The 13,283-nt window shown below is 42.4% G+C and overlaps 1 protein-coding gene across 1 annotated transcript in view; it reads right to left on the reverse strand.

Moving 5' to 3' along the window:
* The window catches only part of LAMB1 (laminin subunit beta 1), a 70,665-nt gene that overhangs the window by 47,298 nt on the left and 10,084 nt on the right, over positions 1-13,283 (reverse strand). Inside the window, exons 5-12 of the mRNA XM_090042037.1 lie at positions 11,093-11,281; positions 10,929-10,992; positions 9,536-9,738; positions 7,010-7,130; positions 6,628-6,816; positions 6,092-6,271; positions 5,556-5,668; positions 4,290-4,369 (exon numbers count right to left, since the gene is read on the reverse strand). Of these exons, the coding sequence (XP_089898163.1) occupies positions 4,290-4,369; positions 5,556-5,668; positions 6,092-6,271; positions 6,628-6,816; positions 7,010-7,130; positions 9,536-9,738; positions 10,929-10,992; positions 11,093-11,281 (1,139 nt within the window). The remainder of the gene's footprint in view (positions 1-4,289; positions 4,370-5,555; positions 5,669-6,091; positions 6,272-6,627; positions 6,817-7,009; positions 7,131-9,535; positions 9,739-10,928; positions 10,993-11,092; positions 11,282-13,283) is intronic.

The raw sequence follows: 13,283 nt of genomic DNA on the forward strand, positions 1-13,283 counted from the left end.
AATGACTTTAGGTAAAATAATAAGTTAGTGAGGAGCACCACAGTGGCACCAGCAGCATCTCAGATAGTCAAACTGTGATAGAGCCTTTCTTCCCTCCCCTGCAGGAGCTTCTTTTCCAGCATGCGTATTAAGGCATGCCCTCACTGTGTCCTTCCCCCCTCTTCACCCTCCCTCTCCTTACTTTCTGTTTCCCTGCAGGAAAGCCCAGCTCTAGCTGTGAAACTCAAAACATTTTGAAACTTTTGAAATGTTTCGACTGCCCTTGTTTCGTTTCAAAGCTGTTTCGAAGCCCTTTTGTTTCATTTCAAGTTTGTTGTTTTGAGCTTAAAACAAGTAGAAACAATGTTGAAATGAAACAGCTGGCATAATTTCTCACAGCCCTACTGTCCAGGGGGCTGTGGGGATTGGGGGGGCACTACTGGTGCTGGGGGAAGCTGTCTGGGTGCCAGGGCTGCTGCAGCACAAGGGAGACAAGGGGGATGTGCCTGTGGGCGGAGGGGGGCCTTCAGGGGCAGCAGCGTGGCTGGGCAAGCAGCACCAGGGCTGGTGTCCTTGCTCACAGGGGTGGGACAGCTGGGAGATGCTGAAGGGCTGGAGGGAGCAAGGAGCTGTGGGTTGGGAGTAAGGGGCACCAGCAGGCCTGGGGGGGCTGTGGCTTGGGAGCAAGGGGCAGTGGGGAGGCAGGGAACTGTAAGTCCAGAGTGCAAGGCACCAGTAGGGATGGGGTGCTGCAGGTTGGGAGTGAGGGATATCAGCATGGCCCAGGTGGCATAGTACCACGGGCTGGGAGTGAGGGGCATTGGCAGGGGCAGCAGTCTGTGGGTTGGAAGTAAGAGGCAGCAGTGGGGAGGGGATGGGCTGTGGCTTGGGAGTGAAGGGCAATGGAATGGGCAGGAGCAGGGCACCAGCATATCACTTCTCCCCACAATCACATATCTGCCCCCCCCGACAGGTGTCCTCTATTTTGGAACTGGAAATATGGTAACCCAATCCCTGTGGCATGGAGTGGAATGTGGTGATAGGAAAAAGTCCTAACAGAAGTTAATATAATGCAATTCCTTGTTTCACAACTAGCTTTTTTATTTTCTACATAAACCAGAGATGCATAAGCTGAGCTGTTGCTCATGAAAGCTTACGCATCGGATTCAGTTACTCTACAAGGTGTACCTCTCCCCTGCCTTCTACCTGAGTAAAACAGTTTTACTGACACTCAGGCTACAATAGACATCACCCTTGTGCCACCATAAAATGTTTTATGGTGGCACAGAATCCGAGCATACAGATGTCCATGTTTCTTGTCATGACACAAATACCCGAAATTGTGGCCATGACAATCTGTAGCAATAATTTATGCTGCCTTTTCACAGTGGATGTCTGTTTGATTATGATGCAAGAGTGTGGGCAGGCAGGGGCTACCTGTGCTCTCCAGCCATCCTGGAGTCTCAGGGGCCTGATACTGCAAGACAACTGTCCCTGATGCCTGGCTCCAACCCAGAGCCTGTATCTACAGGTATGGAGTGCAAAACCCCACGAGCTCCTCTACTCCATGCCTACAAATGCACTCCCTGGGAAATCCTGTGCAGGTGCAGAGTGGGGAAGTGCAGTTTCCTGCTCTGCAGGGGAATTTCCATACTGCAAGTATGAAGGGGCCTGATCCTGCAGGGGGATCCCAGGGGCCCAATGTTACAGATGCAGGGTATGGCACCATGAAATGGACTCCTGAAGGGGATTCACACTGCACACATGTCACAATGCTGTGTGCTGATCCAGGGTATGTGACTGCAAGTGGAGGAATCCCCATGATCCTGAGGATTACTCAGCTTACAGACCTGTGCACTGGGTCAGGACACAACACCCAGGGCCATGGTCCTACAATATCAGGACCCTGAAGTCCTTGAAGCAGCAGGAGCCCAACCTAGCAGGACAATAACCTTGGGTGACACCTGTAGACACGAATGAAGCAGATCAACTGTATTGGGACATAGCTGATGTCATGACTGATCTCATTCCAAAGACGAATCTGTTTTTAGCCTTAGTGACTCTCAGTCACCTTTCTCTATTTTTTAAATACTAAAGATACTAACCTTGTTTCTAGGACTTTCTTTTGATTACCCTGAAAGCATCCATGCAATATTTAAAGGATTCCACTCTCTAAGCAGATTCCATTCCTGAATTAAACTGGTCAAACATTTTCACATAGCTTTCTCAATGAGAAATACCTTTTTTTTTGTGTGTAAATCAAACTTTTTGCAGGAAAAAACCCCCTAAAACTTCTTTTTCTCATTAAATATTCTGGATGTTTTAATCGCCATTTTAAATAAAATAAAAATAGTAATAAAAGCTTTTACTAAAAGTTTGCTATAAAAAAAAACAATTAAAATTTGAAGAACAGGTCCTCTGCAAACCGCTTAAAACAGAAAAAACTAAAAAATGATGCGTAGTCTTTTATACTGAGCCTTTTTTTTTTCTTTACCAATGTTTAAGAAAGCAGGACAGAAACCAAGAGTTACTTCAGCCACAACTTGAAGCTCTGTCTCCATTAGCTTCTTTCAGTTTCCTCCAGAAGGAAAAGCCATTCTATGTAAAGAAAGCCAGGAATGCCTTAGCTGTCCCAAAGGAGTACCCAGAAAGTTATCCTTTGGATTGATTTTAACATTTATGGGATATTTGCCCTATCAGGAGAATGAGCTCACTTCCTGGGCTATGCTTAATTCTGCTCCTGTGGTGATATTCCCAGATTCAGAACTAGGTTTTCAAGCCAGCTATGAGTGTTTCAGCACCATCTACACACCCCAATTAAAGAGCCAGAAAACTGCAATGAAGCAGCTGAATGGAATAATCTTCAATTGGGCAAACCTCACCTCTTCCCAAAGGGCTACTTGTAAACTAGTAAACAAACCTGGGAGAAGCAAACAGTTTGATTGTTGTGTGCCAGGCAGAAGGAGTGCACAGCTCTCCAGGGAGCTTTACAGAGCCCAAAGGAAAGTACAGCTGCTTGCTTTCCTGCCAGCCATATAACTCCCTCCCCCAAATGGTTTTGCAATTGCTGCTATTAGCATACCTGGGGGAGACTGCAAATCCTTACTCCAATAGTCAACAACACTCCATATGCCTGCCCACCCCCACCAGACAGGAAAAAAAAAGTTGGATCCAGAAATGTATTAAGTGTAGATGATATCCCCTGTGAAGGGGAAAAGGTAAGGAGGAATGAAACTTGCAATCTAAGTAACTACAACTATGTAAGTTATTCAGATACAGATAGGGAAGATCACTTGGGGAAGATAATGTTGACATGGTGCTATGAACTGCAGGTAATCTCACTGGTTTGCTATATTTATGGAACAAATAGTTTGCTGAAATCATCATGAAACTTTGGACCAAATATGGTTTGTTCTTTACGCTCATGCATTGGTGCCATTAAAGTCCTGAAAGAAGTGGTTTTATTGTCCCATAAAACTGTCAAAAATGTCTCTCATTCCACAGTGGGACAAAACCAAAGCATTTTGCGATGATGTGGAGGAGGGAAAAAACAGAGCCTAGCTTTAGAAAGCATGTGCTTGGTACTATCATCTCCTACACTGCAGACCCTGTCAAGACCCTGGCAATTCAAGAGTGACCTGTCTCTGAACGAAAGTTCCATCTTGGTTGTGAAAAGTCTTTCCTGATGAGAATTTCTTTATAACTGCTCCCTTTCCACAAAATGGTTGTTTTATAAAATGATAATTTTCTGAATGAAAACAACAATTAGGTTGGGAATTTTTCAACAGGCCATACTCCCCCTACCACAGACAGCACTCCAGAAGGCAGAGCTGTTTCAAGCAGACAGGGTGTTCCCTCCTGTGCTAAGAGGAGGGGAGCTCACAAGCAGAGCTTTGATTCACCCCCAGTACACCTAGCAATGTAGCCTGGCCAGTGCTCCAGGGTCAAAATGCTTCATCAGCCCTGGGGCTGGTGCAGGAAAGAAGTGGGAAGTACCCAGAATCTGAGACAGCCTGATCTATGGTCTGTTCCTGGAACAGTGTGGCTATATGTTTCTTCAAACATGGGGCACAATCACAACTAACCCTGTTGCTAACATCACACCCTGGGTGGCCTGGAGCACAATAGTGCTATCAAAGAACATAAAAAGGCGGGGAGTGCTTTCACTATCACCAAGTGACATTGCAGCTTGGAGCTAGCCCCTCATGAATTTCCCCAGAAGAGATAAACCCTAAACAATGTGGTGGCAAATGAAGCAGAACTTACTTCTGTGGTGAATGATTAAGAGAGTGTACCTGAAATGAACTTACTTATTGTTTAGCGCTCCCCCTTGGTCACAATCACAAGGCCGACATCCATCCATGTCATTGCTCAGACCCCAGTGTTCAGGCTGCAGAACAATAGGTCATTAAAGCTGCAGTGAGGTGTTGATTTAACAGAGCCTACCCACATCCTAAGCATATCCCTGGTTTTTTATTTTTAAACACTACAAAATAATGCAAGTGAATCATAGACACAGAAACTGAACACACAATTATTACACCAACCCTTTTCTAATGCCATCATTGCAACATAACCAACATGCTGTTGGCCTGCTTGTTTCCCCAAAGCCAGCAGCAGTGTAGTCTGCATCATGCCTGGAAGTTAACAAATCTAGGCCCTTGCAGAAGCAGGGTACAGGCAGGAGCTAGGTCCAAGCTGAGTGTCCTTGACAGAAAGTGCCGTTCTAGCCACCACCCTTTCTTTGACTTGAAAGGTTTCCAGTTCACAATCAGGGCTGTGTGGCACCAGAAAAGGGGCATTTTCATTGGCTTGGGACCTGGATACTTAACTAGTTCAAGCTGATAACTTTACCTCCACCTGGAAATTGTAGGTGGGGATTAACAGAGCACTGGCTTAATGTGCTCTGTCTGTGGGAAATGCTGCTAGTGCACAGTTTTGTTCTTGTTATTCTACAGCATGTTCTCAAGAGAAACAGTTGACATGCTCAGATTTTCCACAGGGTTTACTGTCAAATAACTCAAATGCATGAATGCACCTGTATGGGGCCCATGCCCCCAAAGCTGGAACAGCCCGTCTGATTATATGGTTGCTAGTTTTCAACAGGAGCGCTTCAACCTGAGCCTTTCACATCTTAGAGATCTGCCTCACATAACATTTTTTCAGTCTAAGTTTTATAACCAAGTAAAGATTGGAGACTACAGTTAGTGAGTTATGCAAGTGTTGAATATCCCAGAGCTACCTGCCTAATTTGCAGGCAATGCCAACTGTCAGATCTCTACATATTAGACTTTGTCCCAGAAGTTCCTTGTAAGAAGAAAACTGCATAGTCTGCTCCAACTTCGATCCCCACAAAATGAGGCTGATTGTTTTGGTCTTCCAATATTTTTCACTCCCTTTCTGGCTTACTTTCCAACTCATTTTAAAACATGTTCAACATCACTTTACATTTAGAAGTACCTATTTCCACATGGCTATTATTAGTCAGTCACAAATCCCTGACACCATCTCCCTCTCCACTCTGCCTCTTTCAGGGAAGTCTATTATAAATCTATTCTTATAGCCAAACTACTTACCAAACATTGGTCACAGTGCTTTCCTGTTACTAGTCGCTTACAGTAGCAGTTTCCTGTCTCTGAATCACAAGGATTCCCTCCAGGAAGTGTCCCCAAAGGATTACATGCACAAGCTTTATTGAGAAATACAATTAAATACATTGGAACACTGGATTTTAGTTATATTTTACAAGTTATTTAATACAAATATTTACAATAAGGCTTTCTTTCACTTCCCAGTCAATAGATCTACTATGAACTTTTTTTGCCAATGTTCCTCCTAGCGAAACTTCCTTAAATTAAAGGCTTAAATCAAAATAAATGAAAAAAGATACTTTAAATGTTTCAACTGAATTTAATACTAAAGATAAATAACTTCTGAGGGAAGAGGGGGGAATCCCAGTCACATGACATCTTCAGGTCACATTCTTCCCTCTTCACCCAATCCACGGTGAATACAAGAGATTCTTCCTCTGCACCTAACTCTTTCATGAAGCACTTTTGATCACATGCATATGAACACTGGTATGTTGCTATTTCATAGGATTTCTACTTACATAGACATCCGGTTGGGTTATCTGAACTTAATCCATAAAATCCCTCTTTGCAGATATCACATCGTTCCCCTTCCACAAAAAATTTACAGCGGCACTGTCCAGCAATAAGGCCAGCAGAAAAGTCAGTATAACGATCACATATTCCACCATTTTGGGAACCCGCTGGATCACAAGTACAAGCTAAAACGGAAGCAATGCATATGTCTTACTAATTACACCAAAAGAAACAGCCAACACCTAGACTGGATTGCTATTGTTCATTCACCATGTAGGAGCTAGTTATTATTATTCTGAACATAAGGTGACTGAATAGTTTCCATATCCAGCATTTTAAACACACAAAAAAGAACAGAACAAGTTTAGCCCAGATCTCCTGAAGAAGAACCTTTGTTCAAGATCACTCAGTGACTGGAAGGAGAGGAACACGACAGAAGGATACAGGAGCTGCTGCTTCTGAATACTTTAACTGAATGCCTTGGTGGTCAAAGTATAGACACAGTGGGCTCTAGCATTCAGAGGGATGGTGTTGCACTTACGCTCGCAGATGTTTGGGTCCCGTATATTTCTCTCTGGATGCTGGAAGTAAAAAGGTTTGCATTGCTCACAGTTGTGTCCCATTGTGTTATGTTGGCAGTCATCACACACTCCACCACTGGTATTTCCAGTTGTGATGTATACAGCCATATCAAAATGGCACTGGGTTGCGTGTCCATTGCAATTGCACCCTGAGATTCAAAACAAAAATGGAAGCAACAACCTAGTTCTAGTGAAGAAATATGTTTTCAATGTAACATTATTCTTAAATGAACTGCAAAGACATTATTCTATAACAACCAAAAAGCCCATAAGCCACCTATGTAAAAATGCATCAAACTCTAAATGTAACACGATTCAGTATTTCTAGTTAATTAAACTTACTTTTACATGCATTACTATTGCGGCCTTCAGCTGGTTTCCATGGTAAATCATGGTAGAAATCCAAACACTGTTCACAGTTTAGTCCTTTGGTATTATGCCTGCACATGCAGTGCCCATGGACCTATTGCAAGAAAAGGAAAACAAATGCAATATATTTAGTTATAGACAATGAAGGGATGTGGGGAATACCCAACACAATCCAGAGAATTCACTTGAATGGAAATATAAGTCATTATGTTCCACCCACTTGCAGAATGTCCAATGTATATTCAACAGACTTTTATTGACATGTATTGGATAATGAATGCCCCTAAAGGAGGACACAATCCTGTACACAAAAGGCCAGACTGTGAGCCCCTAGTTCAAGTCAATGAAAATTCACTTGCACAAAAGGAGACCCATCTTCTTCAATGGAATTATTTGGATGAGTAAATATCTACCAGAAAGAATAAGTGACACACAGTTTGATTTAACATGACCTCAGAAACTCATCAGGGCCAAATCATTACTTGTCTACTAGCTAACAACATAAAATTAAGTTACCAAAACACTGATTCATCTAGTTTGGTATCTTCCCATCTGCAGTGTCTATCAAAGATGCTTTGGTGAAAATGGGGAGAAACCCATACAAGTCATAATTATATAGCTATCAAAACCATGGCTCAGACCTCAGTATTTATAGAAATACTGGAGGTATAAAGAAGTGCAAGGTTCTTACAACATGTATAAGTTAGTGCAAGGTTTCATTAAAAATATTCGTTTTTATATCCATTTCAAGTCATTGCCTGTTAATTTAATCAGGTCTTTAATGTAATTAGAAAGAAAATGGGACATTAAAGTAATCTAAAACTGTTCTTCACTATTCATGATTGACCAACATAATACATTTTAAAAGGTAAGTATCATTTTATATGAAGCCAAATAAAGGGCCAACTTCTATCACTGGTGGGCCATCTGGCTTCACACCTTACTGCAGGGGTGGGCAATTATTTGGCTGGGGGGGCCACTTAATGCGTTGACATGATCTGTTAAGGGCTGCGAGGGTAGCTCCGCCCCTTGACAGGGGCCCAGCCCCCAGGTGCCATTGTGGGACCAGAAGTCCCACTCCTAGCACCTGACCTTTTCCACTAGAAGTCCCTCCCCTGGCCCTGGAAGTACTCATTTTGGAGGGGGTTGCCACCTGAACCAGAAAAAAACCCAAAGCATATACTAAAAGTCAAACATCTACTATAACATATTTTAATTTTATTACAAAAATGTTTTTGTCATTCCTTGAGTTTATGTAGCATATATAGCGATAACTGCATAATAGGTCAAAAATAAAGTCTTACTCTTCTATTTTGTGTGTGGGGTGTGGTTGGAGGTGGGAGTGTGTGTATGATGGGGTGTGGGGGGTGTGGGTGCATGTGGGGTTTGTGAATGGGTGTAGAGTACATTGCAGGGTGTGTGTATGTGTGGCGGGGTTGTGGAAGCAGGGTGTGGGGTTTGTGGGGTGTGAGGGAAGCTGTGGGGACCCCCAATACACTCCCCCCATGGTGCACAGCTCCTGCCAGTGGCATCAGGAGCAGCGGGCAGGGCCCTTGGGGCACTCATGGCCCATATAGGTGCTGCTGCCTAGCCAGATGCAGCTCCGGCCAGAGCTGTACATGGTGGCAAGGAATGCAGCCTGCCTGGCCCACCTTTATCACGGTGGGCTCTCTGTGGCATACATGCAGCTTGCAGCACTCGCGTGCCACCAGGGGAAGCCCTGCATGATGGAGCCAGCTGCCTTCCCCACCATATGCAGCTGCCAGGAGTCTGCCAGAAGTGGTGGGGAGCTCCACCCCCGGCTTCCATGGCGGCAGGCAGTAGAGAAGGCCACTGGCTCCATCGTGTGGGGATTCCCCTGGTGGCGCTTGAGTGCTGGGAGCTGCACATGTGTCACAGGGAACCCTGTGCAATACGGGAGAGTCGCGCAGGCTGTGCTCCTTGCTGCCATGTGTAGCTCTAGCTAGAGCCGCACAGTTAGGTAGCAGCACTTGTGCGGATCGCAAGTGTCCGCCACCTACTATTGCACTGTGGGGGGGGTCCACACACACACACACACACACACTCCCACCTGCATACTGCCCACCTGAGCTCTGCACTCTCACTGCCACCTGGACACAGGTCTGAGCTCCCGCTAGTCCCAGCCCCAAGCTCCCTGCCACCGTTTCTCTACCTGTTGGCTGGAGCAAGTGCTGCAGCTGGGAGATGAGGAGGAGCCACTGGAAGCCAGGGAAGCCTAACAGGTCCCCCAGTGCCTGCAGCAGTGTCAGAAGCAGCCCCACCAGGAAGCAGGGTAGGAGCGAGGTGTGGGGGCTGAGTGGGATACAATTGGTGGGTATCTGTAGACTGGATGGAATTGCCTGGAGAGCCAAACCCGGCCTGTGGGCCATATTTTCTCTGCTCCTGCCTTAATGTCACTACTCAGCAGGATCAAATGGAGCAGAGTCGGGTACAAGGGGCTCCAACATGGTTTTGCTGTGAAAAAGTGCAAGTATTTACCATTCCTTCCACTTCTTCGCTAAAACCTTCTACTGGTGCACACTCACTGGCATGTCCATAACAGAAACAGTTCCCACGAACCACCATGTCATAAATGGCATAGTAGTACTTCTCTTTGATTTCCATTCTAGAATCCAAAAGGTTGTCTCCCAAAGTGTGCAACTTGGTGAATTTGATTCTTAAATTTGTGATCTTTAATAGGTCTGCAGGGAAAAATACAAACAAACATCTCCTTGAATTGAAAGAAACCAAGACAGCTGCATGCTTGGAGCAACTTGAGCTGGAAACTGGAAAAATATTTAGGATACAAACTTCCTTATATGCCCACATAAACAAAGCATATGCTTAGTTCTACCTGGATGACAGAAACCAGTATCCCAACACAGACCAAATAAGAAAGTGTTATTTTTTAACAGAAAGATCTCCCAGGAAGGTAACAAACATTAATATAAATTAACTTGACCTTTTGTTTACATATTGATCAATATTATTAAAACCCATTTTTCTCTCATGTTTGGGAGTGGTAAAACATTCTACTCACACTTATACAATAAGATATTCCTTCTCATTTCTCTTTGCAAGCTTTGATCAAACAGAAACATTTGACCAGTGTAGCAGACAGGCTTTTACTTCACTTGTTTTCCTTTGCTCTTTGATCCAGCTTTATACTGACAGAAATTAATGCAAGTTTTGAGAGAAAATGGATATTAAAATTCAAACTAAGGGATTAACCTGCAGCCTTTACAGATGCAAAGCACCTAGCAAGTTTCTTTCACACTTTATAATTTCATATAGCAATACACTTGTATATTGTGTACTTGCATTCCTTCATCCCACTGACTCTAAATGACCACTACATTAATTTGAATGTCTCGAGAGATAATCCTGCAATCAGGTGTCAGGCAGATCTTTAATAGTATATTAAATAATAATGTTAAACCCAAATGTTCAAGAATAATGAGTCATATTCCTGAAATCATAAGCATGGCAAAAATATGTTAGGTTTAAAAGTAATAATTTTACAGTTCCCTTTGTATTTTTGTTGTTACGCTTTCAGTGGGTCATATTTTTAAGCTTTCATCTACAACAGAGAGTGTTAGAAACTTGTTTGGTTTTTTTTTGACAAAAGCCAAGATTCCACCATAATCCTATGACTCAGCAGCTGAGGCTTTAAGAAAACCACCAAATATAACTCATGATAAAATTATTGGGAGTTAGAGACACTGGTTTTTATCCCTATGTGGACCCCCATTAAAGCTCATGGAGAGAGAACAGTTCCATAAGTGTGGTGCTCTTGTTGCAGGACATGTCACTGATCAAGGATGATCATTTTGATTGTTAAAAATTAATTAAAACATTTGTTAACATGGAAATGTAAGGTAACTGCACGTACTCTGAATCCTTGGACTATATGGGTCTTCAATTCTAAAAGCGGGATCTAAAACACGAAATATGACCTAAAGGAAGAACGGAAAATTAAAGAATCAGCCTTTAAATTAAGGAAGCTTAAATTTTCAAAGAAAAAGTCTTTATCGTATATATAAAAAACCCTCCAACCTCTCCCTCAGTTGAAGGCTCAATGTCAGAATATCGGGAATCACAAATGATATCGTCTACTTTCTTCATGGGTCCAGTTGAAACTCCAGGAAACGAATTCTCACAATCATATGCAAAGTATCTATATACTTGCCAGGTTTTTCCAAAATCAGATGATCTTTCTATAAGCATTGCAGCTGGGCGGAATGCCTGAAAGAAGGAGAAGAATGAATCAGATGATATGTAAGCGTTACTTGGATTATCTCCATCACTCAATTAGAACAAACAACCAGTGTGCCAGGATTTAAACTCCAGCCCTATCTTTACCCCAAATATTTTTAATTTTACCCTTTTTTCTTTTTTTCCTCCTGTTTGTGCTACTATTACTACTACAGGACAGGCTTTGGAAACCGAATATGGCCAAGCCTTCTTTTGAATCAGACACAAACCAGGGAATTTCTTTAAAATAATATTTAACAATGGATAATTAAACAAGCAAGTAATGCAATAAATTTAAAACATGTCTTTAAATATACAGCTGGTAAGATTCTAGAGTCTTATTCAAAATCAATGTGAGAGTAACATTTTTTAGAACATTTTTTGAGTTTCTTTTCTTCAGTGAAGAAAACACATTCCCTCATTACTTATTTCTTCATCTGTTCTTCATTCAGTCCAGACCCACAGGAAAACCTAATGGGCCCCTCATTTCCTGTCACACAGGGGAAGGATGAGAAGGACGGTGGGTATCCAGTTATAGTTTTTTTCCCTTCTTAACATTGTTCTCTGAGAGCCTTGCTAAGTTTCTTCTTGCATGGAGAAGTGTAATAAGACTTTCCACCTTTTCCTCTGATATCTGTCTGTACTATCTTCCTTTGTACCTTATTTATTATCCTGTTGGTTGAACTAAAAATTGTTTTATCCCCAAGTATGAAATTCATCTTCATTCTGTACAAATACGCTCCACTTCCAATTATTGTTTTAGCTGGCTTTGACCAAACTCTGGAATTAGATATTTATCTAAGGTGGATGGCTCTTCTACTTGCCTACAAGTATTATAGCAATTACAAGAAGAATTAGCTATTGGGATAAATAAGATTCTTAACTCAATCCCATCTTTAAAATCCTGGCTAATCTGGAATTATAATCACTTAAAACATTAAATGAAATTTAAAATTCAAACATGGATTTAATATATGGCTTGCAGTAAGGACAAGGTTCACCGAAGTGTTATATATTTACAGAAGATCCTAAAAAGGCCAGATAAGAGCACTACTGTTACAGCTACAAGCAAAGTCTATTGGTGCCTCATACCTAAAACTGACATCCAATTTACAGACTTGTGTCATACCAAACAAAAATCTAGCAATTTAAGACTTATGGCTGGTCAAGTGCAAATCGCACCAGAACAAACTGAAGAATGCCATCACTCAAAGTAACATGCACCTCCCTGAGTGGTGTCAAGTGCTTCTCACTCAAAGTATTACCCACATCCATCACTATGCAGCATATAGGCTTTCATTTTTACTATGGACTTTCTTTTAATGCACATATTAATCCCTGCCACTTATATTCACCCTTTACACCTTAATTCCAACCTCATTCAATGGTGCTGTCAAAAATGGTGATATTTTACCAACACATATCTATGTGGCACTGGAAATGTATACAATGAATGAAGCATTTATCCACGAAAAGGTCTATGGTCAAAGTTAAGTCTTGGTTTAGGTTTTGGTGTTTTTGCAGATGAAAGGGAATTCCACAGGGTTTTGAATAAGTAAATGAAAACAGTGAATTCCTACCTCCTGATGCCTTCAGGTCAAGACTAGATGCCTCCTCCTAAAACTCCTGGGTCCATAGATCAATGCTAATATTTATGTATGTGATGAGCTATTCAAGTTTTATTACTGTGTACTGTATATTACTATATCCCCTAGGAGCTCCAGTCTCTGGGAACCAGGGAATTCACTGTACTGAGTAAAAGTACAGGACAAAGACAATGCTTCAACTAACAGTTTACAGCCCATGGATCCCTGCACTGCCACACTGTTCTTGAAATCCTTTCACAGTCTACAACTCCTTTCAGCCTGGTATGGTTACCTGCAGGTCACCCCCTCTAGCTGTCCTGTTTCCACATGCCCAAGTCCAGTCCTGCACCTTCCACATCCAGTTTAGAAATATGAATATACATGTAACGACAGTTGACAAGTTATAC

The sequence above is a fragment of the Crocodylus siamensis genome, chromosome 4, assembly GCF_052110815.1.
Source record: "Crocodylus siamensis isolate JL-2025a chromosome 4, ASM5211081v1, whole genome shotgun sequence".
NCBI lineage: Eukaryota > Metazoa > Chordata > Crocodylia > Crocodylidae > Crocodylus > Crocodylus siamensis.